This window comes from Micromys minutus (genome assembly GCF_963924665.1).
Source record: "Micromys minutus genome assembly, chromosome: 33".
In the NCBI taxonomy this organism is placed as follows: Eukaryota; Metazoa; Chordata; class Mammalia; order Rodentia; family Muridae; genus Micromys; species Micromys minutus.
This window is the reverse complement of record NC_137968.1, coordinates 2,724,713-2,748,913: the sequence shown is the minus strand read 5'-3', so window position 1 is coordinate 2,748,913 and position 24,201 is coordinate 2,724,713. Positions and strand designations below refer to the sequence as shown.

The 24,201-nt window shown below is 46.1% G+C and overlaps 1 protein-coding gene across 1 annotated transcript in view; it reads left to right on the top strand.

Moving 5' to 3' along the window:
- Positions 1-269: 269 nt before the first annotated feature.
- The window catches only part of RGS22 (regulator of G protein signaling 22), a gene marked incomplete at both ends in the record, with an annotated part of 138,470 nt that continues 114,538 nt past the window's right edge, over positions 270-24,201 (top strand). Inside the window, 5 exons of the mRNA XM_080909406.1 lie at positions 270-294; positions 600-628; positions 8,563-8,625; positions 21,440-21,661; positions 23,599-23,684. Of these exons, the coding sequence (XP_080765532.1) occupies positions 270-294; positions 600-628; positions 8,563-8,625; positions 21,440-21,661; positions 23,599-23,684 (425 nt within the window). The remainder of the gene's footprint in view (positions 295-599; positions 629-8,562; positions 8,626-21,439; positions 21,662-23,598; positions 23,685-24,201) is intronic.

Here is a 24,201-nt window from a genome sequence, read left to right as displayed (position 1 = left end):
CTGGCCAGGACTAAGGGAACTGGGGGTCTGGCTCTGCCCCCCACCCCCCTCCCCCTCCCCCCGCCCCCCAGCGGCCCTTCCCCACCGGGAGCCGTGCGATCTCCACAGTAACGGCCACTCTCCAGCCGCCACCCCCAGCCCAGGAGCCTCCGCTTTGTCCAGCTCTATGACAACAGCGGGCAGCGCAGAGCCGGCAGCCCCAGGCCGCGCGCCGCAGGGCGGCGGTCGCTCCCCTGACAGCGGGGCCGGGCAGCTGGGCCCCCGACAGCATGCCGGAGAAGCGGCTCTCGGCGGGTACGTGGGCCCCGCTGTCCCTGCCTCTCTCTCATCCGAGCCCCCGGGGAGGCCCCTAGTACCCTGCGCTCCACCTACTGAGCTCTCCTGTGCAACTGGGGAGCCTTAGGTTAGCCGTGGGGTCACGGTGGGGTCCCAGGTCTTCCCTCCCCACCCCCACGTTGACTCCTACCCAATCCACGTGCGGATCGTGACCATTTTACCGCGCTCAGCCGGGATGTCCTGGGCTTTCTCAGGTGTTTCCGGTTAGGCTAAAAGGAAGGTGTGTCTGAGTGCCCAAAGGTAACGTTCTGTCTTCCTTTCAGAGCCGCCGGAAATTACAGAAGACGAATTTGTAAGTACAATTTAGAGGGGCTACTTGGCGGCCCCCCTCCCCCTCTTGGCCTTTTGTTTTAATAGAAAAGGTTGGATTCTAGAAGAAGCTGCGCGCCTTTCCTTTTGCCACTAAGATGACACAGCGGCCTTTTCTTTCTTTCTTTTTCTTTTTTAAACATTCTCTTTGGGCCGAAGCTGTCTCCTGTAAAAAGCTCTTGGAATTGCTCAATACACTTGCTGTCCCTCGGGGCAGGCGGCCGTCTCCAGGGCTTTGTCGCACTTCCTGGTTGCAGTAAACATTGGTAGCAGACATTGAAGATAGGTTGTTGAGCAGTACAGTGCTCGCCCTTACAACCCCTGCCGCAGATGGGGCAGAAGGATTGGGAGTTCAAGGTCATCCTTTGTGACATAGCAAATTCAAGATCCTCTCTTGAATCTTGCCCGGATGGTAGCGCTCTGGAGGCAGAGATAAGAGGATCTCTGAGTTTGGGGCCAGCCTAGGCTACATAAAGAGAAAACAAAAAACCAATCAATCAATCAATCAATAATAAGAATAACGAAACCAACCCCCCAAACTAATCAATCAATCAAACAAGCAAAAAACAAGGGAAACTAGTAATCCATTTGTAACTGTTTAAACTGTTTTCTATACATAGTTCTAGCATGCTCAGTTTATACATTGAGCATACTAGACATTTGCCAAATCCATTTACCATTTGGCAGAGGGCTGTCTCTGGAGAAACCATTCTGTGAAGTCTGTTGCCCCAGGGCATGGACATGTGGAGCCCACCCTTCTTCCAGCCCGGGTCAGAGGGCAGAGCTCAGACCACTCCCAAGCATCTACTGACGTCCTCCAGCAACTGCTCCCGCGGCTGATTATCCTATTCACCTTTGGCTTTTTATTCAACAAACAGGAGTGGTTGTGTATTCAAAGTATTGTCCTAAGTGCTGGGGCTAAGTCTCGAGACTTTAACAGTCCAGCTGGAGCTAACACCGGAGAGAGAACTTAGGAGGAGGAGGGGGCAGGAGGAGGGGGATGAGGGGGAGGACAAGGAGGAGGAAGGAGGAGGAGAGAACACGGCGGAACAAAGAAAAACTCCAGTCTTCTATGTACACCAACACACAGGTATACACACATCAGAAGTGCTCCCGCACATTGGTGGGAAATTTAAGTTATTCCAGCAGGGCTTCTGAGGCAGCTCCTCCGTTCCAGTCTGGGCGTCTTAAGGGCACTCAGCCGCACACCACTTAACCTGTGAGTGATTTGTGCTTGAAGACTCTTAACCTGCTTCCCCTGTGGGTGCCCGCTGCGTTCCAGGCAGTCCTTCCTCCCATTCCCAACTTCCCTCTTCCCACTCCAATGGTCTATTGACCCTGGGACTCTGCTCTGCAGACGTGTGTGTGTGTGTGTGTGTGTGTGTGTGTGTGTGTGTGTGTGTGTGCTGGCCTGGAACTTGCTCTGTATGCAGATGACTTCACACTGGTCCAGACAGCTTCCCCACGCTGGGTGGGCTACAGATTCGTGCACCAGATCTGCGTCCAGACAACGCTTTCGACGCTTCTGCATATCCAGTGAGCTGCCAGGCGTCACCTCCTGTGGCGGCTAGCTAGTGTTGCAGAATGCTGGTCACAGACTGATATTTAACCCCAGGACAGCCCTCTGAGGTAGCAGCCATTCCCCACATTTCATAGCTCAGGAGGCCAAAGTCACCGAAGCACCAACTGAGACCATTTATCTCTCGGGCCCACGCCCTGCAGGCGGTCCGTCTTCCTTAACCCTGTTCTCTGGGATGCATCTCCCTCCCACCCTGCTTTGAGCTTGCAAAGCTCTGCTCTGGCCCAGCTGCCCAGTTTGCCTCCTGCCTCCCCCACCCCCCTTCCTCCTCCGTTTCCCAACCTGACACATATGCTGACTTTGGTTCTCCAGCGTGTGTTTGGTGTTTTCATCAATAGACGACATAGTGTTAGAAAAAGATGGTAGCTACTCTGTTATTCAGAGTAAAGTCGGACTTTTCTGCCTCTCCTGCAGGGAAGTGCTGTCATGAGACAGTTCTGGGTGAGAGGCACTGTGAGCAGGAACGCTGGGCCCTTCTTCTGGGAAGCTGATGTTTCCAGGGGTCAGGTAGTGGACTCTTCATCACGGGCTTGCTGTTGGTTGAGCCACATTGGAAGCTGGGTTAGTGTTAGAGATTCTAAAGTTCCTGTAAGTATAGAAGGGAAGAGTAACCAGTTTCCTTCTCTCTGGAACAGTGATGGGATTGCTGGAGCACAAGCAACCATTTTGGGTCTCGAGGATAACAGAGTCATAGTGAAAGGAAACCACGTGGCAGCCTGGAGGCCGCTTGTGATTACACAGACAAAAACTTTCCATTTCATTTAAGAAGCAGTATTTCGGTGTTCCTATGGTTATAACTGTTTTCCTCATATTTTCCCCGTCAGTAACCTAAAACTACACTGTTATTATGGATGTTACAAAGGATCTCAACTTTCACTCGTGGGGCGTGGGGGGTTGTTTCTTCACTTTCAAAGCATAGAGTAACTCATTCGGAACCAACCACTTGTCTGCCAGGGGCACTGTGTATATTTAAACTTCTGGTTTTAGGTGAGAGACTTGTGTTGGGGGCAGGGTCTTGCTGTGAGGGCCTGGCTAGTTTGGAACTCTAAGTAGACTATACTTTTTTTTGGCCTGGTATAGGGTAGCTGCTCCTCTGCCTCTACCTCCCACATGCTGGGTTATAGGCCTGTGTCCTTGTGCCCAGCTTTTTCCACATTTATGTAGATCACATGAAGTTTCTTAACAAATCTGCAGGCCGGCAATGTCTCCACATACCATTGTCTCCCCCAGGGCACAATCTACAGAGCAGGTCTAGGCTGGCCCAGCCCCTCTGCCCCCCAAGTGCTGAAACTCTAGTGTAGGCATATACCACTGCGCCTGGCTTAGCATCTTTATTGTAACCGGGTTGAGCTTTGGTACAAAAAGTTAGTAGATATTTTTATGTTCCTTGTGGAGTATATTTTTTATTTATGTAAATGATGCAAAGGGCATGAAATTGGATCTTTTACACCCAGTACATTGAGTCAAGCGATGAGACAGCTCCTATTACTTTTAACAGGAAGACAAGAATACGTTAAGGATTTAAGTACCCGAGTTTTAAATCCTGATTGTTTTCTTCTTGAGTTCCTTAAAAGTAGTTTGTTTGTAATAGGAAAACCCAATCTCAACAATATGTTGGCCTAAAAGAGACCCGAATCATGACAACACCAGTTGACATGGCAACATGAACAGGGTGGGGGTGGGGAACACCCCTAGATGAAGAGGTCCAAGCAACCAATGGCTGCTGAGGGGGGGTCAGTCTTCTCCAGGGATGAACCCCTGGCAGGTTATCCAGTCCCAAATGGCCAACATTAAGCACATATATGAGCAACAGAAATGGACTCAGTAGGTTATATCTGTAAATAATTAATAATAATAATAATAATAATAATAATAATGATGATTAAAGACATGGCCATAAATTTGAAAAAGAAGGAGAGATTAGAATTATGTAAATATAGGAGTTATGTTGGAGGAAGTCCTCAAAAAATGTATATGTAAAAAGGAACTTTAGCTTTAAACAGTGTGTACAGCATTTAATTGTGAAAATTGGTGTTCTCAACGAAGGCTTAGCTTTCTTGGATTCATTCTGATATCTTTATAGATTGGATACCATTATAGTAAACAAAGAGATTTCTTAAATATGAAAATATCATCTTTATCTAAAAGCAATGTATCAGAAAACCCATAGCCCCTGTTTCTATGTGACAACCACACAATTTCCTGACTAATCATGGTTTGTTTCCAATGGGACATGGTGGGTCCAGCAACTCGAAGCAGATTCAGCTTAGTAACAGGCGGCCTCACGTGCAAACTATGGAGACCAGGGCGGTTAAATGCAGGAATCTCAGGTCCTTTCTCCCTTCATCTCTCCGTCCCTGGAGACATTACAGAGTTAGGAGCCAAAGCACTATCGGGACATCTTCTGGAAACTGAGGTAGATCCCAGAAGCCTTTGGGAAGTGTTGGGATTTGGAGATCACTAATCCCAATGGAGGCCTCTACTCAGGACAGGGATTCGTTTTCTAGTGCTTTTCGGAACTGCAGACGTCGTTAGACGGTCCATAAACAAGGCAGCAATGACTGTAGTGTGTGCTGTGGACACACATTATCAGTCACGAATCTCAAAGCTGCATCCCTTCTGCCTGTAGAGAGAACTGCGCTGGTTAGGTTTTTTTTTTTTTGTTGGTTTTTGCCAATTTGACACATCATCTGGGAAGAGGGAACCTTGGTTGAGAAAGTGTCAGATTAGCCTATAGGCATGGCCGTGAGGCGTTTTCTTGTGCTGTCGTGGAAGATACTAGCCGGGGTGGGTGGTGCCCCTGGGCACGGGTCGTTTTGGGGTACATGAGAAAGCAAAGCGAGCTGGTCAGGAGGAGAAGCAGTGTCCATCCTCGGCCTTTGCTGCAGTCCCTGCCTCCCAGGTTCCTGGCTTGAGCCGCTGCCCTGACTGCTCATCGTGATGGGCCCAGAGCTGCACCCTGAGATGAAGCCTTTCCTTCCTAAGTTGGTTTTGATCAGTGTTGTACCACAACAGTGAAAAGCAGAGACACTAGCTAACCTTTCCAGGGGGGAAAAAAAAGCCAAGATATAGCTTCCCAAAGGAAATGCCTATTTCGATGTATTCGAACAGTCCTTTTAGGTGACTATGGTTATCTCTATGACATGTGACTGTGTCACTGATGCCCCTTCATCATTGAGTAAAGGCGGGACACGAGTGTCCCCTGGATACGCAGTCCCCAACAGAAGGAGCTCAGCAGCCAAGCGGAGATGCTTAGAAACGTTAAGTCAACTTGTGGGCATGTCTATAACTGGAGGGTTTAGCACCGAGAGCTGCCCCCCCCCCCCCACTGGATGTCCTTTGGTTTCCTTTCTAGTGACTCACTCTGTATTTCAGGAAAAGTTCATGTCTGAACCGGATTATGAAAATGAAAACAAAACAGGTGTCTCGTCACACACGGTGACAGACTCAGAACCGGAAGTACCTGTGGGGAAGGCGGTGGTTCTCAGCCTGTGGGCTGAGACCCCTTTGGGGATTGAAGGACCTTTCCTAAGACCATCAGAAAACACGGATATTATATTACACTTTGTTAACAGTAGCAGAATTCAGTTATAATGTAGCAACAAAATAATTTAGGGTGGGGGGGGGCGGTCACCACAACACGAGAACTATGCGGTAGGAATGTTGATAACCACGGAGTGTGTGAGCCTGAGGGTTATCTTAAGAGATGCTGGTCTCCAGGCCCTGTGCAATTCATAGAGCCAAGTTTAAGTCAGCTAATAATAAAAGTGAAATGCGTATTTTAGAAAAAAGCAACAAGAAATCTTATACTCTACAGCTATGAATATATTTATTAATCTAACAGTCATATTAATTCATAAAATTAATATAAAATATTCATTTATAATTTACAGATTCTTGCTTGTGTGACTTGCTTAGTATTATAAAATTTGGTTACTTTAAAAGTCACTAACAAAATTTAATACATTTCATCTGAAAGAGACATAGCTGTTGTTTCAAAGTATTATTTTATTTTGAATTTACCAACTCCACCCAGGTCTGGCTACTCCGATTGAAACACAAATGCTTCTCCCTGCGTGACACTAAAAATGATTGAGTTAGGATATGTTTCTTAAGAGTGAACTTGCTGCCTACCTAATTAAGTTCAGAAGCCTGGTAATCTGAAGTGTTATTTTTCTAGCTAGCATCATCTCAGGAGAGGGAACCTCAATTGAGAAAATGCCAGCGTCAGACTGGCCTGTAAGCCACTGATGTCCCACACCTTAGCTGATGGTTGCTGAGGGAGAGGGCACAGGTAACTGTATAGGGTGCCGTCCCTGGGCTGGTGGTCCCGGGTGCTGTTAGAAAACAGGCTGAGCAAGCCAGTAAGAGGCAGTGATGGTGCACACATAAACCCGTGGGTCCTCTGCTTTAATCATTTGGGGTCTGAGCAGACTAAACCCTGTGCTGATTAGTTGAGGTTTTTTTTTTTTTTTTTAATAGAAGGTTTATTTATTCTTGTATATGTAAGTACACTGTCGCTGTCTTCAGACACACCAGAAGAGAGCATCAGATCTCATTACAGATGGTTGTGAGCCACCATGTGGTTGCTGGGATTTGAACTCTGGACCTCTGGAAGAGCAGTCAGCGCTCTAACCACTGAGCCATTTCTCCAGGCCCTAGTTGAGGTTTTTAATAAGTTACTTGATATGCATCTTGAATCTTGAAACTAGAGCTATTTATTAATTTCTTCAGATGCTGCAGTTACCTGAAGTTACCAAAACAAATCCTCTTCTTCTTTCTTCTCCTCCTCCTCTTCCTTCTTCTTTCTTCTTCCTCTTCCTTTTGGTGTATGTATGAATGTGTACACACATGACTGTGTACACATGTGAGTGACCAGATGTCAGCCCTAGTATGGTTTCTCAGGAGCCTAGCCACTGTTTTTTGCTTTTGCTTTTCTCTCTTCCCCTTCTCCCTCCTTCTCCTTCCCTTCCCCTCTCCCCCTTTTCCCTTCCCCTCCCCCTCCCCCTCCTCCTTCTGCAGGGTCTCTTGCTGATTGGGCTCAGTGGCTATGAGCCCCAGGGACCCCCCACCTCTGCCTCCCCAGACTTGGTATTACAAGTGAACACCAGCACACCCAGCTTCCTAGTGAGTGCTGGGCGCACTGGTCAATGCTTGTGCAAGCCCTCTACCAACTGAGCTGTCTCTCCAGCTGCTACTTCACTAATTTTTAAAAATTGGCCAGTAATAAAAAGAAAATTATCAGCCATATGGAAACAATAGCATTGTGTCATGTTTCAACTTTTGTGTTAGTTTTGCAAAATTGAAATATAATTACGAATAATAAAATAACCACATGGACCGTTCGGCCGAGTTCTCTGGACACAACGGAAACACTGACTAATAGGGTAAGGTGTTTGATGATCTCCAGAGCAGTGTTGTTCTTGGCAGGGGTGGTTCGATTTTGCCAGTTTTCAAAGTGGCTCTGTCGGTGGATGAGACAGTTACAGAAAAAAAAAAAAAAAGTGTGCAATCTGTGCTCAGAGCATGTGCACCACAAGAGTCTGTGTTCAAAACCAAGCAGGATCCCGATCCTGAAAGCTGAATCCCAGGTTTACAGACAAGAAATTGAACAGTACGCTTACCCTTTCAGTTGAGCCGTGAAGAATTTCACGTGTTTAATTTTGGTTTTGACTCATAATACTTGCTACTGTCTTTAACAAGTCTTATTATTCTTTTATTTGTGTGTGTATATGTGTGTGTGTGTGTGTGTGTGTGTGTGTGTGTGTGTGTGTGCATGCACACACACTGTGCGCACGTGAGGAAGTCAGAGGACAACTCCATGAAGGCTGTTCTGGCTTTACAGAGTTCTGAGGATTGTGTCCGCCTTCAGGTTTTTGTGAATAGCTTTTGGCCTGTCAATCCATCTTGCGTACTCCTGCCTCTCTTCTCTGATGTGCGTATTCTGAAGTGTGGGAGTGTGTGGGGCACAGTTTGGATTAGTTGATTCTCTGTGTCTGTGCCGTGGTGCCTGCTTCATGTCCCGTCTGCTTCTGAGAGAACATTCCAGTCTAGTTTCTTTTTTGTTAAGGATGGCGGTGGTGGTGGGGGCAAGGCCTCAGGTTGTCCGGATTACTTTGAACTCCCTCCATAGCTGGGACTGGCCTTGAACTCTCAATCCTGGGCTTCCCGAGTGCTCAGCTCACGTTGTAATCCATTTCCCTGTCCCTTCCAGGGACTGCGTTAGGTTTATAGTGAAGTTCAGTGTGTAACTGACTTGAAAGGTCTCAAAGACCTCAGTCACAGTAATACAGACAAGCTTCAAAACACGGCCATAATATGCTTTCATGTTTTTGCAGGAAAATTATTTGGCAACAGACAACTTCCTTGTGGATTACTTTAATGAGTTCTTAAGTCTTCCGGTGAGTACTGGATACACTGTTAAAGTATTTAAACAGTATTAGTATGTGTGTGTGTGTGTGCGTGTGCGTGCGTGTGTGTGTGTGTGTGTGTGTGTATGTGTGAGCACGTGCATACATTGCCACCAGCGTGACTGTGTGCTCACACCACAGCGCAGATGAGCGAATGTCAGAAGACAACACGGTGGTGTTCTCTTATGTGGGACCTGGTGGACCTCGGGCTGTCGGGCTTGAGCAGCAGAATCTTTACCCACGGAGCCACCTCACCAGTCCCAAAACAAACTATTTTAACCACTGGACTATTTATCAGACATATTTATCAACTCTTAATATTTTCTTAGATCAACTGAAGGGCTGGGGGAGGTGCATAGGCCTTTAATGCCAGCACTCAGGAGGCAGAGGCAGGTGGATCACTACGAGTGTGAAGCCAGCCTAGAAGTCCCTGGCCAGCCAGAGTTATATAGTGAGACCTGATCTCAAAATTAAAATAATAAAAATGAAGGTCAACTAAAGCAAATTCTTCCCCCTACCCCCAAAAAAAGAAGGGGAGGAAGAAGATAAATAAAAATAAGGATTAAGAAAATTTGCATAATTTGTCTCTCTTTATAGTCACACATTTGGGTTTGAATCCTACTTTGAAATATTCTTACTGAAAAAAGTTGGTGTTTCTCTGCGTAGCAAAAGGCATCTGTACAAAGCCCTGGCTGTTTGCATTTGGCAGCATATTAGACTTCTGGTGGGCTGATAACAATATCAAATGCTCAAGACATTTTTTTTTAAACTCTAGGCTATAGTTGTTATCCTCTTGGGAAGGTATTAAAGAAGAATTTGTATTTAACTAGAGTTTGTATTAGTAGTAAGTCAGATTCAGGACACATAGCTGGATGCCAGTTAATAGACTTTCAACAGAGGAGGTATTAGGAGATCTGAAAAGCATAAAGTGACAGTTCCTGAAGTGGTTCCTGTTCTATAGAAGTAAAGTCTGCCAGGAATGGCTCTTCAAAGGAAGTTAGCTAAGAAAGTTTCTCCGTAAAGTACATAAAAGCAGGAAAACTTCTCCTCCTCCTCCTTCTTTTCTTCTTCTTTTTCTTCTTCCTCTTCTTCTTCTTCTTCTTTTTTAAGATTTATTTATTATATATGAGTACACCGTAGCTGTCTTCAGGCACACCAGAAGAGGGCGTCAGATCCCATTACAGATGGTTGTGAGCCACCATGTGGTTGCTGGGATTTGAACTCAGGACCTCTGGAAGAGCAGTCAGTGCTTCTAACCACTGAGCCATCTCTCCAGCCCTTCTGCTTTCTTCTTGATTTGATACAACTAGGGACAGTGGAACCAGCAGGAAACTTAGGCCGAGCTGCCCAGATAGCTTTTCCCTTCCAGAAACAGAGCAGACAGCACTGGAACATCCCCGCAGGGTCCTAGTCCATTCTCCTCGGCCCTCTTTCCAGCTCTCACCCTCTACTCCTGTGATATAACCTCTGGTAGCAACACAAAATTTCCAGAGTCTGCCTTTCCAGATTATCTTGGTGCTGCTCTGCTCCAGGAAGAAAAGGAGTTCCCTACTGTACCCAGAAAGTCTATATTAAGATGAAGTCAATATAAAAGTGGCGGATGTATAAAGCTTATGAAAATATTCAGCCACGGTCCCGCCATACAGTCAAAATAGACACCCTTAGTTTGTATATTTTCTTTCAAGCCTCAGGTCAAGCGGCAGCAAGGGTGGATCTTGTGCCTTCCTTCTTCTCCAGGCGTGGTCTCCTGTGTCCCAGGCAGGCCCCGAGCTTGCTATGTGCTTCTGTGTATGCTAGGCAAGCCCTACACCAAACTTTCATTCCCTAGTATGTGTTTGTGAGTGTGTGTACACACACACACACACACAGAGAGAGAGAAAGAGAGAGAGAGAGAGAGAGAGACAGAGAGACAGAGAGACAGAGAGACAGACAGACACAGGTCAATCCCTGGTAGACCCAGTGCAAGGTCCGGCCTGGGTTCTGCTCTATTTTTTTTTTTTTTCTAATGTCTTCAGCCTCTCCACCCCCAACTCTCCAAGTCTTTAGCTCTGTTTGCGTGTTTTGTGCCACACAGTCAGCCCATCAAGTGCCAGCTCTTCACTCTGCACCAGGAAAGAGCTGCCACACATTTTCAAAGAGAATCTGAAGGCAGGAAGGAGAAGCAATGGTGGGTTCCCAGAGTGAGGGCCTGGCAGAGTTCTGGATCATTAGTAATGCTTGGTTTCTGAGCACTTAGATAGTCAGAAGCCACATGTTACCAGGAGAAAGTGTGCCAAGCCAAGCTCTCTCTCCTTCTTGATCAAGTGCTGGCATTTTAGGAACCTGTGAATACTGCATATTGTAGTTTTAGTAAAGGATCATAAAAATAACAAATTCAATCATGTTTCTTCCCACGGGCTTCAAACACTGCCCGTGCCTTCCCATGAACCAGGTCTAGAACGCCAATGCCGGTGTGGTTTGGTCTTTCCACCTCCTGATCTTGTGTCCTCTCCCTTTTCATCCTCCGTCTTTCCCAGTGTGACCAGCCTTCTTGTGTCTCCTAAAAAACGGATATGCCAAGGGCGCCAGCTGGTTCCATGTCAACTAAACACAAGCGAAGGTCATCTGCGAGGAGGAACTTCCATTAAGGAAAAGCCTTCATGTGATCAGGCTGTAGGCAGACTTGTGGGGCATTTTTAAAAGTAGTGATTGGTGCCATCCCTGGCCCAGCCCATTGTGGGTGGAGCCATCCCTGGCCCAGCCCATTGTGGGTGGAGCCATCCCTGGCTCAGCCCATTGTGGGTGGAGCCATCCCCGGGCTGGTAGACCTGGGTTCTATAAGAAAGCAGGCTGAGCAAACCAGGGGAAGCAAGCCAGTAAGTGACATCCCTCCATGGACTCTGCATCAGCTCCTGCCTCCAGGTTCCTGCCCAGTCTTTTCTCACTGGACTGTGATTCAGAATGTGTATGGCCAGTAAGCCCTTCTTCCCCAAGTTGCTTTTGGTCATGGTGTTTCACCATAGCCATTGTGACCTGTACTTAAGACGGCAAGTGGATCTTCTCTGAGACATTGGTATCATGTCCTTCTTACCTCCATCGCTGCGTTCAACGGGCCTTTCCAAACTCCCTCCGAAATAATGCCCCACTGATAATGCTTTATTTGCATCCAAAGCCCTCGTCATGACATAATTCACAAGCTTTGCAGTGCGGCCTCCGCTCAACCTTCCTGCCCGCACGCCCTTCACAGTACTTGTATGATGTCAGTACTTGTATGATGTCGTCTCCCTGCCTTCTGTGTTCTTGAACCCAGCAAGTCACATGAGCTGGCCGTCCTGCGGGCTCTCACCTCTGTAATGATGGGGGAGGGGTGCACTGGGACTGCTGTTGACCTGGCCCCTCCCCTCCCCACCCCTGTGGTTTTTGGAAATGCTGTAACCTTTTATTTATGCTTAACCTTTGTGTTTCTTTCTCTGAAAAACAAAACTTGTGCGTCTTTCAAAATTGCTGCAGAGCCAGGTAATGAGCAGGATGTCTTAAGAGTTTATTTTCCCTTTAACCGCGTGGCCTCATCTTCTGTCCCCAAAGTACAGGCAGCTGCACTGGTGGGTCTGTCAGTATGGAGAAAACTCTCCCGGGCCACACAAATCTGTCACTGGCTTTTGCCGTTCAAAAATTATTTTTATTAGAAACTTGGATGCAAAATCATAAAAGAATCAATATTTTTCCAGTATAAGGTCACTCCGCTGGTAAATGACAGGGTCCACCCAAGGCCACATGGCCCAGAAAGCTTTGCGTGTCCTGTAGAGTTGGCGACAGAACCTAAACAAAGCGTTTGGATAGCAGGCCAAGGCCCTCCTGCGTGTCCTGATACATTCAACGAAGGAAAACAAACAAAGCTAATGTGTTCTTAGGGCGCGTTAACCGAGGCATAGTTCGGATCAAGAAAAAGTTTTAGTCTGGAATATAGAAGGCCCTTGGTGTTTTTTTCAGAAAAGGAGAACTGTTCCACATTTGGAATATTGTGTTACGATCTTGGTCCCATGTGTGGAGAGTCGCTTTGCCAAGCCGGTCTCTGGTCTCTGGGAGACTCAGGCTGCGAATGTTCAGGAAACCATGTTAGACGAGAAAGGGTTGAAAGAAGTTGAATGTTTAGGTAGGGATAGGTGGTAGGGGCCCAGTGGCAAGGCTGGGATGGGGTAAACCCTTCTAAAGCTCTCAAGACCTAATCAAGGGAAATGTCTGTCTCACTACCCTGTGAATCCAGAGGTAGGCAGAACCCCATTTATAAGAATCTAGTTTTCAAACAATAGGATGGCTGGCTCGGGAAGGAGTCAACTCTCCCGCATCAGGAGGCTTTCCGTGGAGGCTGGGAAGTGAGAATTGTATTAGAAGAGAGGGAGGGGAAAGGGAAGAGAGAACTTTTCTCTTATGATGATTTCCTATGACCAATAATTTAAAAATTATAATATTGATGAATGTGGATGAATTTTGTCCCACATTCTTATTGTGTGAAAAAGAGAACTTAGCCGGGTGGTGGTGGCTTACACCTTTCAACTCAGTGCTTGAGAGGCAGGGGCCAGGGGGCAGGGGGTCAGGGTCCAGGGGGCAGGGCCAGGGGCCAGGGGGCAAGAGAGAGGCAAGAGAGAAGCAAAAGGCAGGTACATCTCTGTGAGTTCGAGACCAGCCTGGTCTACAGTTCGAGTTCTAGGGCAGCCAGGGCTACACAGAAAAACGCTCTCTTGAAAAACAAAAACAAACAAACAGAAACAGAGAGAATTTGTCATCCATCCATCCATCCATCCATCCATCCATCCATCCATCGTCTGTCTGTCTGTCTAATCTATAACTGTGTACTATGATGAAGGTTTGGGTATGGAGTCACCCAAACAAAACAAAACGAAATGTCAGTTCCTCCTTTGCTGTTTATTTCAGCTTAGAATCTGCACTGTAAACTCTTCCACATTTCCCCGACTTCCTAAGGATCCTTTACTTCTCATTTCTACATTTTTCATGTAAAATCTTTAAAATAGAGAGCACTTCTTTATCTAGTCTCTCCCTTCCCTTCCTCTCCTGCCCCCTCATCACACTGGACACAACCAAAGTCTAGGCCTGAGGATGTAGCTAAAGATCACAGGGTCGTAGGTCAATCTAGGCTTCCAAGCCCTCTGAGACCCCGCCCCACCTTTGTAGGGATGTGGCCAAGGCACAAATGGGCCATGAATCAGCCTCTGGCTTCCCTCACACTTCCTTCCATTACATCACTGCCCTCTTGGGACATGTAAGATCCAGAGCCCTGTGGCTGGTAGCCTGCCCCATGTTGCTTCTGATGAGGGAAATCCAGGACAGTTGCCCTGTTATAAATGATCGTGGTACTTTCCAAATCTTAGCTTTCATAACTTCGCTTTTGTTTGTTCTGAAGCCAAGTTCACATTCAGATATTGTTTTCATTTGGTGTCTGGGTGTTTCTTTTTCTTTCTGTCAACTCTTTATGGACAAGTGCTTGCTCGTTAGGTTTTTCCTTCTGTGCTATAGTGCGAAAGCATTTCTCCCCCCTTTGGTTTTGTTTTGTGTGTTTTATGCCCAGTGACTGTTGTGGGATTGGGTAGAGGAACCCACATAGATTTAGGTTAGTTCTCTGTGGGTGGCTTCAAATGTTTGTGACATTTATGGCTTGCAGAAGCTGAAGGGGTGGCCTGCTCTATACCCTTCTTGCAAGGGTAGGTGTGCGTGTTTGCCAGACTGCGCTCAGCTATGCGCTTTTGGAATTTTACCCTAACTCCTTCTTGGCCTGATTCTCCACACTTTTTTTTTTTAATCTGTAAACTATTATAATTTCTTGCAGCTTTATGAAAGAGTTCTATGCTAGGAGGAGCTGTTGGGGGAGTGGGGGATAAAGAAAAGTGGGCTGAGGGAAGATGGAGGGCTTGGGTCTTCCACTGCCAAAACTGAAATACTCAAGAGGTCGATTTTCAAAGGCGCCAGAGTAGTTCAGCTCAGCGCATATACCTACGGGTGCTTTGATCAAGCCCGTAGCTCTCACACAAGACATTCAGATCACCGACTGCAACTCATTTTGTTAACTAAGGATATTCCTCTATACACCTCATCGCTGGGCGTCTGGTAAACAGTTTATAGTTCAACATTGAAAACGCCAACAAAAGTTAGATGAAAAGAAGTTGTTATTGGTAACCAACGTGTTCTGCTGGAGTTAGTCAGATGGTTTTTATTCGTTTGAAACGGCTTCGGAGCCTAGTTAGCAGAGGCAGAGCTGGACATGTGTTCGATTAACCTAGTCATTAGTTTTTAATTTAAATACTGTTCAGCTAAATAATTTGGCACCAGTGAGTTTCAGTGGCGCTGGGCTGGCAGTTTAAGCACACTAATTATTCACAGGTTTCCCCCCCTCCCCCTCTTCTTTTCAGAGAAATGTGAAACCAGCGATTTATTGTGGTAAAAATATTTTCAAGCACTTGCTTTTTCTGTGAAAATATTTTTCGCACATGGATGAGTAGTACCACAAAGCTAGCTCTCACCACCTTCGGGACAATCTGTTTTAAAGCATTTAAGAGAATGAGAAAATTAAGTCAGGAAGCGGGCAGCCCGGAGGATGTCGTCTGGCTCTGAGGCACAAGCTGAAGGCCTCTCTGCCGTATGGCTAAAAACCGTGCTGTGAAAATCAGTCCACACAGCTTTCCAGTGTCCTTCCTTCCCATCCCCCCCCCCCATGTCTTTTACTGTCATTTCTGAATTCACTCGAGTGGATACATTGTAGATGAGTTTAGAAAGGACAAGAGAAAAGTTAGGACTCTTTGAGTTGTGCCCAAGGCCTCGAGCCCTTTCACGGACAGAACACAGCCAGCCAGCAGCACCACACGCGTGACTGGGCAGGGTGGTCAGCGTGAGGGGGCACGCGGAACGTGGTCTTTTGAGTTTACCCTAACCCAGATTCTGCTCCCTCTGGCTGGGACTTCTTCAGTAGCAGCCTATCCATCTCAACAAAGGCTCCTAGACTTGAGTGGGCACTGGAGCTCCTGAAGGGCTTCAAAGAGTTGAGGGGTCTGGGCTCCAGGGAGGGGCCTGGGCTCCAGGGAGGGGCCTGGGAGCTGGCGTTGCTCAAAGGTTCTACCAGACGCTGCTGCTGTAGCTGGTCAGGGAGCTGTGGAGTAGGAGGAGCTCTGTGAATGAACGGTGGAGCACTGTGAACGAAAGGTGGAGCACTGTGAACGAAAGGTGGAGCACTGTGAACGCTGGAGCACTGTGAATGCTGGAGCACTGTGCACGCTGGAGCACTGTGAACAGAGGAGCACTGCCAACAGAGGAGCACTGTGAACGCTGGAGCACTGCGAATGAACAGTGGAGCACTGTGAATGAAGGAGCACTGTGAACGAATGGTGGAGCACTGTAAACGGAGGAGCACTGTGAATGAATGGTGGAGCACTGTGAATGGAGGAGCACTGTGAACAGTGGAGCACTGTGAACAGTAGAGCACTGAATGGAGGAGCACTGTGAACGGTGGAGCACTGAACGGTGGAGCACTGTGAACGGTGGAGCACTGAGTGGAGGAGCACTGTGAACGGTGGAGCACTGTGAACGGTGGAGCACTGAGTGGAGGAGCACTATGAACGGTGGAGCACTGTGAATGGTGGAGCATTGTGAACGGTGGAGCACTGTGAATGGTGGAGCACTGTGAATGGAGGAGCACTGTGAACGGTGGAGCACTGTGAATGGTGGAGCACTGTGAATGGAGGAGCACTGTGAACGGTGGAGCACTGTGAACGGTGGAGCACTGTGAACGGTGGAGCACTGAGTGGAGGAGCACTATGAACGGTGGAGCACTGTGAATGGTGGAGCATTGTGAACGGTGGAGCACTGTGAATGGTGGAGCATTGTGAACGGTGGAGCACTGTGAATGGTGGAGCACTGTGAACGGTGGAGCACTGTGAATGGTGGAGCACTGTGAATGGTGGAGCACTGTGAATGGTGGAGCACTGTGAATGGTGGAGCACTGTGAATGGTGGAGCACTGTGAACGGTGGAGTACTTGCACTGTGAAGCCTGTGGCTTGTTCTCCCTGCACCTGTTAAGCTTCAGCAAAGCCCTGCAGCTTACATTTTGCCCAGGGTACGCTGTTCTTCTGAGCTCCCGCATCTTGCCGCACGGTGCTGTTCTGGACGACATTTCTGCCTTTTTAAATCTGATGACTGCCAGTTGACTCTTTAAGCCCCGCGTTGAGCATCCGGCTTTCTATGTCCGAGTGTCCTGGGGACAGTTAGCGTCTCTATGTGTGTCCCATTACTGTTCTTGTGCTTTTTAGGTGACAGGGACATGTGCACACTGTCATAAGTTGAGATGGTCATGCTTGCACACAGAACAAATGCAGTTCAAGATAGAAGGGGGTTTTGTGTGTTTTGCGTGTTGAACCGTTTCTTGAACATGTCTCCTAGAGGCCTGTGAGGTACAGTATTGGAGTCTGGAGTCTGCCGTTCCCTAATGGATCGCATCCTTCTTGCCTCTCTTTTTAGAATTATTTTTACTCTTTATTTATTTTTATTTCATGTGCATTAGTATTTTGCCAGCATGTATATCGGTGTGAGGGTGTTGGATCCTCTGGAACTTGAGTTACAGAGGTGTGAGCTGCCTTATGGGTGCTGGGAATTGAACCCTGACCCTCTAGAAGAGCAGCCAGTGCTCTTAACCACGGATCCATCTAACCAGCTCCTTTCTTGCCTCTTAATAATCTCATTATGTAATTAAACAGGTCCGTCACTAAACATGACTGTTGTGGGCCGCATGGGCATCAGACATAGGCCTACAACATCAGTAGATTCAGCGACTCAGTTCCGAGCAGACAGAAAACTGGCTGTGTTCAACTTGAATGGCGTTGGAGATGAGTGGTTTTGCCCTTTATAGTCATCTCGAGGATTCCATAGGGTTAATTTTAATTAAGTATGGTTTGACTTAGTTCCTAGCTTTGGAGTTCAAGCCTCTGGTAGACAGTCTTTTTTTCCTGTCTCTGTGTGTTTATGAATCTTTTCTATTAGACTGCGGATGCTCTGAGCTGTGCTCACTTCAGGCCGTGTGGTCCATGCTCCCTCGGTATAGCAATACATCATCTCTCCTACTTGGTCACTGAGCAAAGGTTCAGTACTGTAGAAACAAATGACCTAGTAGAACAACAGTGGAATCAGGCTCGCTCTCTCTCTAGAGCATAAAATACATGGCGCCATCTAGTTTTATGTCAACTTAACATAAGCAAGAGTTATCGGAAAGGAGAGAACCTCAAAATGCCTCCCTGAGATCCAGCTGTAAGGCATTTTCTCAACTAGTGATCAAGGGGGAAGGGCCCAGCCCATTGTGGGTGGAGCTATCCCTGGCCCAGCCCATTGTGGGTGGAGCCATCCCTGGCCCAGCCCATTGTGGGTGGAGCCATCCCTGGGCTGGTAGACCTGGGTTCTGGCTGAGCAAGCCAGTAAGCAGCATCCATCCCTCCATGGCCTCTGCATTAGCCCCTGCCTTCAGGTTCCTGACCTGTTTGAGTTCCTGTTCTGACTTCCTTTGATGATAGGTGGAAATATGGACGTGTAAGGCAAATACGCCCTTTTCTCTCCATGTTGCTTTGGTCATGGTGTTTCATCACAGCAATGGTCCCTGCAGACGTTTCCCCTACAGAGACAATCACGAGCAAATGGAGCACTAAACATAGATGGCACCTCTGGAGCGTCTCGTTAAAACCCAAGCAGGCACAGTAGTTTCCCCCAGCGCTTTTCCAGTGGATTATTCTGCCTGTTCTTTCCCGTGTAGTTTCTAGCTTAGCCACATCTGTTTTCAAGTCTGCCGGCCAGAGCAGACATAATTTCCCAGCATTGTTCCTTTGTGGACCTTGGCATTTGAATTTACATGGATTTTAATGTAAGTTAATGTTTTGTTGGCTTTATCATAGGAAAAAGGTGGATGTTTATTTACGTGTCAAAGGAGGAAGCTGTGCGTATTCATCTTTGCATATCTAAGTTTAGGATCATAATTGACACTCAAACATTTACAATTTTTGATATTATGGAAATAAATTATTGGGAGAAGGATTTGAATTTGTTATTTGACATTTTATAATTTTGGAATCATAGTGCTATTAAGGGCTTTCTGAGATCTAATCTAACGCATAGCTTTTAAAGCAGAAAAAACATTACCCTTGGCAAAGATTTTTAAACCTTAAATAGTCTTGTTTTTTTTTTTTTTTTTTTTTTATTTTTTAGACTGGATCTTGTTGTATCCCAGGGTGGACTTGAACTCAATGTATAGCCAAAGATGACCTTGGACTCCTGCCTCAGATTCCCACGAGCTAGGACTAAAGGCATGCACCACCATACTTGGCTTTAAATATTCTTAAGCTCTTTAAAAAAAATCTTAAGGCAAGGTTTTCTATGTTCTCCAGGCTGTCTTGGCATGGCTTGCTCAACCTGCTTTCTTATAGAACCCAGGTCCACCAGCCCAGGGATGGCTCCACCCACAATGGGCTGGGCCAGGGATGGCTCCACCCACAATGGGCTGGGCCAGGGATGGCTCCACCCACAATGGGCTGGGCCAGGGATGGCTCCACCCACAGTCTCTAGGCTGTTCAGACTGGGATGGTTTCCTATTGAACCCGGGGTCAAGCATTCCCCCTGTCTCAGCCCTCTGAGTAGCCAAGCTGCATCCCAGCTTATAAATAGTTGAACATATTTTGTATTCACGAATCTGTTCGGGGTGTCTCTATGAAGCCCTGGCTAACCTGCCTCCCATTACATAAACCAGGCTAGCCTTGAACTCTGGGCCCTCGTGCCCCATCTTTCTTATTCTGTTTTTACTCTCCCTGCCCTATATGACTTTTTGACCAGCAGCTGTCCTCGTTTTAATGTGCATGCATTCTCAGCTCCTCGTCCTATACTGGATATACCCATTTGATCTCCCCGCTTTGTTCCGAGCCCACATTAGTGCACATGAGCAGTATGACCTAGGCCATACTTCAAACTATAGGATAGGGGGTCTCTTTTGTCCCCTGCGCTAATCTAGTCACCTACGGCCACTACAAGCGCAATTTTAACTCTGTAGTGTTCCTTCATAAACCTGAGCCTTTATTAGTAAGCTAGAGAAAATGAGAGGCTAGACATTAAAATCAAAATGGTGGCCTCGAAGATCCACCAACCTCACATGGTCAATACTCAGCACAAGTACCCAAACAGAAAAAAAATGGCGGTGCACGCTAGCTTTCCTCCTGTGCAAGGCAATGGAGAAAAGAAGGTATTTTGAATGAGTCAGGCTTGTTTCTGTGGCTCCGTCTATCACTTCATAGCTCTGAATCCATGAGTGACTGTCCCTTAACCTCCCTCTGCACTGGTGCTCTGTAAACCACGGCCTCAGGAATTAGGGGTGTTCGTGATAGCGGTCAGGTGCCTATCACGGACCTGGTAGATCCCAGCAAACAGCTGCTCCTCTGTCTTTGCTATTTCTGCCGATTAGAGCGCCACCATTGTCTGGACATTTTGATTAGTAGGAACATCTTTGTCCATAGCGCTAACCATTGGACAACAACATGTAACATCCTGACAGGCTTAGTTCTTCTTGTCCCTGATATCACAGACTTGTTTAATCTCTTTATCAAGGATAGTATGTCTGACATTTGGGCACAAATTTTCTGTTTTGAGGCCTCCATTCAGAAGACAGATATGGCAGGTCACTAATAAAATGTGGTTATTAAAGAAACCGTCCAGGAAATTTCCAGGTTGTACTTATTGAGTTAGACCTGTCCTGCTGGAACCAAGTTCCAAGGTGCTTCATATTGCAGACTGATACTTAAGTCTGTTGTCTATGTATTAAACACCTTAGAACGGGGAACATTCTGGACGCTTGAGATGTGACATGTCAAGAGTCGTGCGTGTCTACGTGCGTGCATGCGTGTGTGTTTTAGCTTAAATTTTACAAAGATGCCTCCAGCTTATTGCATTATAATGTCATATAATGTATATAGCAACACTGCCCGGGGCACCTAAGAACAGGCAGGAAAGAGTTTCGTACCATCGCCACTTGGCTAAGCATCTGCAAATTCTGAAAGGTCAGCTCACTACCGGTGTCCTTAAATGAGTAGCCCGGAAAGAGGACCCGATCCTAGGTTTAAAGGACAAAACTAGAGCGCAAAAGTCAACACGCAATTAACTCTTATGGAAATAAGAGACCTAAGATCTTTCACAAGCTTTACGAAAAGTCAGAGAGCTAGCGTTCAAATGAGGCTCCCGATAGCTGTGGTGTTGTTAAATAAAACTCGGAAACCTCCAGTACTCCCTGAGAGGAACCTCAGAGTGCTGGTGTCTTTCACTTCTTTGTCACTGTGTAAAGAATGGTGCTGACATAGTCTTAAATGAAGAACATATTGTAGCTAATTTTCCCCTTTTGGGAAAGAGAAATTGTTAGCTTTCCTGACTCCTGGGGCTAAAAGTCAATAGGATTATCATTGCTTCTTCCTTTCTTCATCCTAACCCAGGAACCCTCCTCCTCCCGTGAGGGTACCACTGCTTCACAGAAGCCAGCTGCGTGTTTTTTCTGGTTTCAAAGATCCAGAAGGAGTAAGATTATACAAATGACCTGGGCATAATCCCCTATGGCATAAGGTCCTTGGTAAGGAAGACTTCAGTGGAACCCCTGGCCTCTAGCCAAAGGATTTCCAATGTCCCAAAAGCAAAGAGACAATGATTGAGAAGATGGGTGTGTGTGACGTCAGGTCCTCCTAGAGCCAATGAATTTAAATTTTATTAAAATTGACTTTAAATTCTAAAAATGCTGTGTACTTTACATTGCAGACCTTTTCAGAGGCAGTTAGATTTAACGTGGACTACGGAGTCTTTGAAGTAGTTAATGACGCACCACAACTTCTGGAAAAGCAACTGAAAAAAATTCTGCAAAACCAGCAACCTCGGAATCCCATCTATGATGTCATAAGAAAAGGGAAGAGTGACGGTAAATCTGTTCAGAAAAGTGTCCCTTGTGAAGATGAGGCCATCGACGTCAACTACACCATCATGGTAAGCCAGTGGGTTGGTCTGTGTCTTGGAAGAGCAAGAAAGCATTGTCAGCCGGAGAGGTAGGTCAGCAGTTAAAAGCTCTGGCTGCTGGACCTGGCCTCAGTTCCCCACCCCCACACCACGGCTCTGCTGTCACTCCAGTTCCAGGGAATCCGACACCCTCTTCTGGTCTCCATGGCACCAGGCATGCATGTGGTACACATATATATGTACATCTAGGCAAAACACACACATGCAGAAAATACAAATAAATCTTTTTTTTTTTTTTTAAAGAAAGCATTTGGTGGGATTGATACGAAGTCTGTCAGGTGGCAGCGTTTGAGGTATAGGAGCATTCACGAGTGTGCGGTACTCGCACAGAGCGTCTTTCAGGCACTGGCTCATCTGCTTGGATATAATGACCAGTCTAGTCATTCAGTTTTGTTGATTTTATCAACCAATATAAGAAGCATGCAATTAGCCTTGAATATATAAAATGTCAAGTGTATCTAGGACAGTATAAATATGCAGATTCTTTATTTTAGCTTCCTTCTAGGGAATGTGTGCACAAAGGAAGTTAATTCCTTTTAGGTTTTCTTTTTTTTTTCCCCCCAATCCTTTTTGTTGCAGGGAACCGAGATGCCTTTGACCCTCCGGGTACACTCTGCCTCTGAGCTTCCTGGCTTTACAGTCTGCTACCAGATGCTAGGTGTTGTCTCTTTTTGCTTTAGGTCAGCCAATGTATATTGAAACCTGGCCAACCCACCAGCTGTGCGTCCTTGAAACAGGCCGGACTCACACTCATGCTGCTGGCCGTCCCTCGGCCTTATTATAGATCACTGACAGTAAACGGCCATTTACAATGGACAGCCATTTAGAGCCAGGCTAAAAAGATGTCTGCTCACAGCTCCAGGCATCTCCACTCCATTCTCCTGTTTCCACATCCAGATACACTTCTCTTCTTGTAACTTCTACCATTATACTAATTATTAGCTAAGACTTTTCTTACTAGGTATGCACATATTTGGTAGCAACAATAATTAGTCACATCCGTAATTTAAGTAGCCTAATCATCCTAATTAAAAATTAGGGTCAGATGGAATTAAAAAAAGACTATTATTTGCTGTCTGCAAGAAATCAATCCTAAATATCAAGTAAATATATTGGAGCTAAGAAAACATATTCCATATGATTATTAATTAAAAGAAAGGGAGGCTGATTATATTAGTATCAGACAAGGACTCCTGCTTTAGATTAAGAAGAATATTACACAGCAATAAAATCTCAATTTATAGCAAGCACAGCCAGCACTGACCTTGTATTTATTCTGAACCAGGGTGGTTAGATGTACGACTCCTAACCACAGCGCTTCAGAGTGCATGGTAAACGCTAACCAAACATTACCAAGGAAACAGCCAAAACCAGTGTTGAGGTTTGAGATGAGAGCCTTGGTCAGTAGCAGCAGTGGCCCACAGTTTTGTGTTTATGAGCAATGAAACCAGGCTGCTGATGCCCTAGAGACCCTTCACCTCACAGAACCAAAGCACATGTCCTTTTCAAAGGACACTTGGAGTAATTACCAAAATAGATTTTATGCTGGCATTCAAGCAAATTATAATAACGAAAAGATTTGAAATAATGCAAAATATAGTATTGATCAGCCCAGAATTAAACCATCAATCAGTAAAAGACAGTGGGAAAGATATTCAAATATTTAAACTAATTAAGCATCGTACTTCTAAATAACCCCATAGAACAAAGGATATGTTTCAAAGAAAACAAGAAGCAAAATTAAGCTGTCACAATTTGGGATGCACTAAATTATTCATGAGAGGGAAATTTATAGATGCAAGTAATGGGAAGTAAAAATGCTAAGTTTCTAGCCAAGCACTCTGCGCACTGTTACAGCGACAATCAGCAGACGGACAACCTGCTCTTTCCGTGTTCTCTCTCCACAGTGTCTCAAACGTGAACAAGGTCTTAATTGGATCAAAAAGAAAAGACTTCCGGCATTTCTGGAAAGTGATTGCTACTTTGAATACAGGTGCCTGCATTTTCTTCATATAAAGCTGTGTTTTGTGACATTGATTGCAGTTTGGGTCCTAACTGTAGAATAGGGATGATGAGAAATATTGGCTGGAACCACTCAACTTTTTAAAAGGGATTTTACAGTTGTACCTCTTTGATCATCTTACTTTAGAATTCACCTGTTGCCTGGAGCACTGTTCATTTATGTACAGGGTTTGTGGAGGGAATGTTGGTGCGACATTAAAAACAGACTCTGAGAAGCTAGAGAGGTGTCTCAGCAAACGCGCTCTTGAAGCACCCAACCATGCCTGCCTCCAGTTTCAGGGAGTCACGCGCCTTTCGTGAACTCCGTGGGCACGAGGCACACATGTGAGACACATTACAACCTGCAGGCAGAACATGAAAAATAAACAAAACTTTAAAGTGTAAAATAAACAGAATGTGAGTATGGTGCTGAGGTATCCCTATTCGAGTGTGAACACGGACAATCCCAAAAGCTACTAAAATTTGAACTTGGTGAGAACAGTAATTTT